Source organism: Lipophrys pholis (genome assembly GCF_963383615.2).
Source record: "Lipophrys pholis genome assembly, chromosome: 6".
NCBI lineage: Eukaryota > Metazoa > Chordata > Actinopteri > Blenniiformes > Blenniidae > Lipophrys > Lipophrys pholis.
This window is the reverse complement of record NC_137629.1, coordinates 1233469-1237542: the sequence shown is the minus strand read 5'-3', so window position 1 is coordinate 1237542 and position 4074 is coordinate 1233469. Positions and strand designations below refer to the sequence as shown.

The following is a 4074-nucleotide window of genomic DNA, read 5'->3' as shown; positions in this document are numbered from 1 at the left end:
CTGTCAGGGATCAGCGCATCAATATCACTTCTAAACAGCTTTCAGGAGGCGTTTGTGGATTACAACATTTTAAAGTAAAAAAATACAACATTAATTATTCACACATGAATAAAAACTGAAAGTGGAAACTTCACCGACTCAATTCTCAATCGCAGCTGCTCCAAAACAACCTGCTGCTGTGAAGAAGAAGCTCATGTAAACTGGAGATTTTATGAGATAAAGAAAGTTCAATCTTTGTTTTTCTAGTTTGGTTCAATCTGCTGTTTTTAAACATGAATAGATTTTATTTAACAGTTTGAGGTATAAAGTACCATGAAGTCCTTCGCTGTATTGAATAAAGTGCCAGTCGTGGATCGCTCCCACTGCGTGAGGCGACACCTGCTCAGGTGTGTCTAATGAAGCCTGATTGGCCCGACGACCTGCAGCAGCTCACACACTATTTATTCCTCTGCAGCGGTTTGGACTCAGTTGTTTCTTCTGTGGGTCAGCATGGTTCAGAGAGTCTTTTTCATCCTGGCGCTGGTTTCTCCTGCAGTGTTGGCCAGATTCTTTTTTAGCAGCAGGCCGAGCTGCTACCAGCCCGCTCCCAGAAAACCGGACTTTGGGGTGAAGTGAGTTTCTTCTGCTGTTTTTCTTTCATATTGTTTTCACTGGGGAGAAACTGCTTATTGACTTTAGCTTCATTGGTTCAAAGTTAAGTTTTGTTTGAGGTTTTCATTTTCTTTATATTTATGTGCTGAACACCAGAAGTTTAAATGTCATTTGCTGTGAAAATGATTTCTGCTTTCGGACTTCTTCTTATGAGGTTAAGCTGTTGACTTGGTCAAGACTCAAACACGAATTCATATATTGTCAGAATTCTTATCGACTACCTTTGCTTTGTTGGATTGCTTTAGATGTGGTTTTGTATTTTCTAGTTGATTTCCATGTATTAAAACCGTAGGAGAGCCGGTTGATAAACCTGATGAAGAAAGTGATTCTGACCGTTTGCTCTCAGAACCGCAGCCCGTCCTCATGAACTCCTGAACCTGGCTCAGCTGCCCAAGTCCTGGGACTGGAGGAACGTCAACGGCATCAACTACGCCAGTACGACTCGAAACCAGCACATTCCTCAGTACTGCGGCTCCTGCTGGGCTCATGGCACCACCAGTTCTATGGCAGGTTAGTCTCTCTGGAAGCTTCACTACAAACTCCTTTTGTCAACAAGTCTGTTTCTCCTTGTCCTTTGACGATGTCATGGGATTTCTTTTTAAGATCTTCTGTCACATTGATTTATGCTATAAAACATAACTGCTCCATAAGCTTGTGATGAACTGATGCAGAAACTCTGAGGGCACGGTTCCATGTACCCCGGTATTTAAATGACTGTCTTGCATTTACACATAAACAGCTTTGACTCGCCACAGTGGAGATTTAAAACTGTCTAAAGAGGGGAGGCAAAGATTCACGTCACAATTATGACCTTGTGTATTTGCCAGGATTCTGATTGGCTAACATGGCTTCAGGCCTCTTGTTACACTGCCCCCTACAGGTTTGGCTGCTCATGGTAGCTCTGAGCCAGGTGAATATGCATGTCTGTGAAAATACTTGTATATCAGGAATATCCGTTTTTGTAAATGTGGCCTAAATAAGGTTTTTCAGCCAGGAAGAATCTTGTTGCCTTCAAACCAAATCCTAAGACAAAGCCAATGATTCCTTTGTGATGACTATATATATATATATATTTAATTTGTGTTTAAGATCGCATCAACATCAAGCGTAAAGCTGCGTGGCCATCAGCTTACCTGTCCGTGCAACACGTGCTGGACTGCGCCGACGCCGGCACCTGTCATGGCGGAGATCACGGAGGCGTGTGGGAATACGCCCACAAACACGGCGTCCCCGACGAGACCTGCAACAACTACCAGGCCATCGACCAGAGTGCGTCCCGAGCAGCACCGTCAGGCCGTGTATCTGAGCAGAATGTTAAACGCATGGTTTCTTCCCAGAATGCCAACCGTTCACCGCTTGTGGGACGTGCACCACATTTGGGAAGTGCGACAGTTTGCAGAACTACACATTGTGGAAAGTGGGCGACTTCGGCGCGATTACCGGGCGAGACAACATGATGGCGGAAATCTACTCCAGAGGACCAATCAGGTGCCGCCTGCACACACTCTTCACTCATGCTGCTGAAATACGAGGGCCGTTTGCGAGGCTGGTTGTTGTTGTTTTTCCTGCAGCTGTGGCATCATGGCCACCGACAAACTGGACAACTACACCGGCGGTCTGTACTCGGAGTACGCAGAGCGTGCCTACATCAACCACATCGTGTCCGTCGTCGGCTGGGGAGTTGAGACTGGCACTGAATACTGGATCGTACGAAACTCTTGGGGAGAGCCGTGGGTGAGTAATCGGAGTACTCAACGGCCTCGTTTCTCTGCATGTTGGTTACAGAGGAAGTAATGGCAGCGTGTGTCTCCCAGGGTGAGAAGGGCTGGATCAGGATCGTCACCAGCGCCTACAAGGGGGGGATTGGAAGCCAGTTCAACCTGGGCCTGGAGGAGGACTGCATGTATGGAGACGTGATGGTGCCGTCGGCGTACGTCTGACCCTCAACAGGGGTCATGGTTTAGCCTCCGACCTGCAGGACTTTCAGCCACTTCAGATTCACAATGTGAAATGTTTGAGTTTCTTCAAGCCAATAAACTGTGCTGTCAATTAAACGTTGGTACTTCTAGTAGCTGTTTACATGTCGTCTGTATTTGAGGCCGGAGCAAAGAAACCTGGTTGGTGTTTAAACGGACTATCTGAAGATTTCAGTGCTTGGAGTTTAAAATGTTTGTCCTTTGTTTTAGCTGTAGGAACCAAAGAAACTTGTAGTGGAGGTGAGGTTAAAATGCTAATCCTCCTGTTTGACCTCAAAAGGAGGTTTTGTTTGGACACGGCTCATCCTCAATCTGCACATGTGGTCATGTTCTGGCTGCAGCGTCCTGCAATCCAAACATGGCGGAAGTTTAGCAGAATCACTGCCTACTGTTCGTCATAGAAACTCCATTAATCCTAACACACTGCAGCAGTTATTTCCAATTGCTAAAAAAACATTTTGCAAACTCATGTGGTTTTATCAAAAAATGCAACTCGCAAAATGAAGCACTGCACATAGTATTGTCAAAATCAAACTTTTCCACAAAGTGGCACACGCCTCCTGATGCTGCCAGATGTTTGTCTAAACAACACTGCTGGGCAGAATGTAAAGCACTCGGCTTCAGTATGGGTACCATAAGAAAAGTCCTCGTTGTTCACATGCACACATATTTTTCTCCAAATGGGGCAGTACAACATATGCACAGCGGCTATATTTACATTGAAATATGCTCACCAAAAACCAAATTGCAGAAAAATCTAGGTAGCAAAAATGAGGCAGCATCTTGGCGCAGAGCTGGGTCTGGCCACACCTCGTCCACATCACAGGCCACAGGGAAGAAGTACCTGGAGTACCTTACCCATCCCTGAATCGCACCACATCACATACCTCCTCCATAGCCTGCAGTAAAGGAACGTCCACACGGGGCTGCGGTCACATACCTCCCACTGCCATGCCGAACAGAACTCTTCTCTAGGGTCAGAAATGGTGAGTATGGTGGAGGTATTGCACAAGAAAGAGTGGGTGGTCAGAGAACCAAGTTCAGAGTGGGGCTGCACCATGAAAGCTCACCTTGTCCCAGACTACATGGTACCGGTTTGATGGTCTGCATCGTTATACGCTCTGGCTGAAGCCAGCCTCATCTATGAAGATGAACTTGTGGGATTGCATGAGCATCCATTTCCAGTACTCCCTGAACACAGAACAAAAGTCAACATGGTGTTATCCAGTACACTGGAAACGTGTAGAGTACTGCAGTCACTACTGTACTTACATCCACATATGCAGGTCTGAGCTCTTTGTTTCTCTGAGTTCCTCTCTAAAGGAACCTTATAAAGTGGTTTCAGTCTGATTTGGTTTGGCTGGACAGTGTGAGCCCATGTGGACAGACGGACTCGTTGAATGTTGTTGGACATGATGTCTTGGATGATGTGGCTTTGAATTTCACC

General features: G+C 46.1%; 1 protein-coding gene across 1 annotated transcript; it reads left to right on the top strand.

Moving 5' to 3' along the window:
- Window positions 1-489: 489 nt before the first annotated feature.
- LOC308110915 (cathepsin Z-like) lies at window positions 490-2591 on the top strand (the record flags this gene model as incomplete). The annotated part of the gene is made up of 6 exons (XM_080465535.1): window positions 490-611; window positions 998-1161; window positions 1741-1920; window positions 1989-2139; window positions 2223-2385; window positions 2466-2591. 6 exons carry the CDS (start codon window positions 490-492, stop codon window positions 2589-2591), a joined length of 906 nt encoding a protein of 301 aa, XP_080321661.1.
- Between the last annotated feature and the right edge of the window lie 1483 nt (window positions 2592-4074).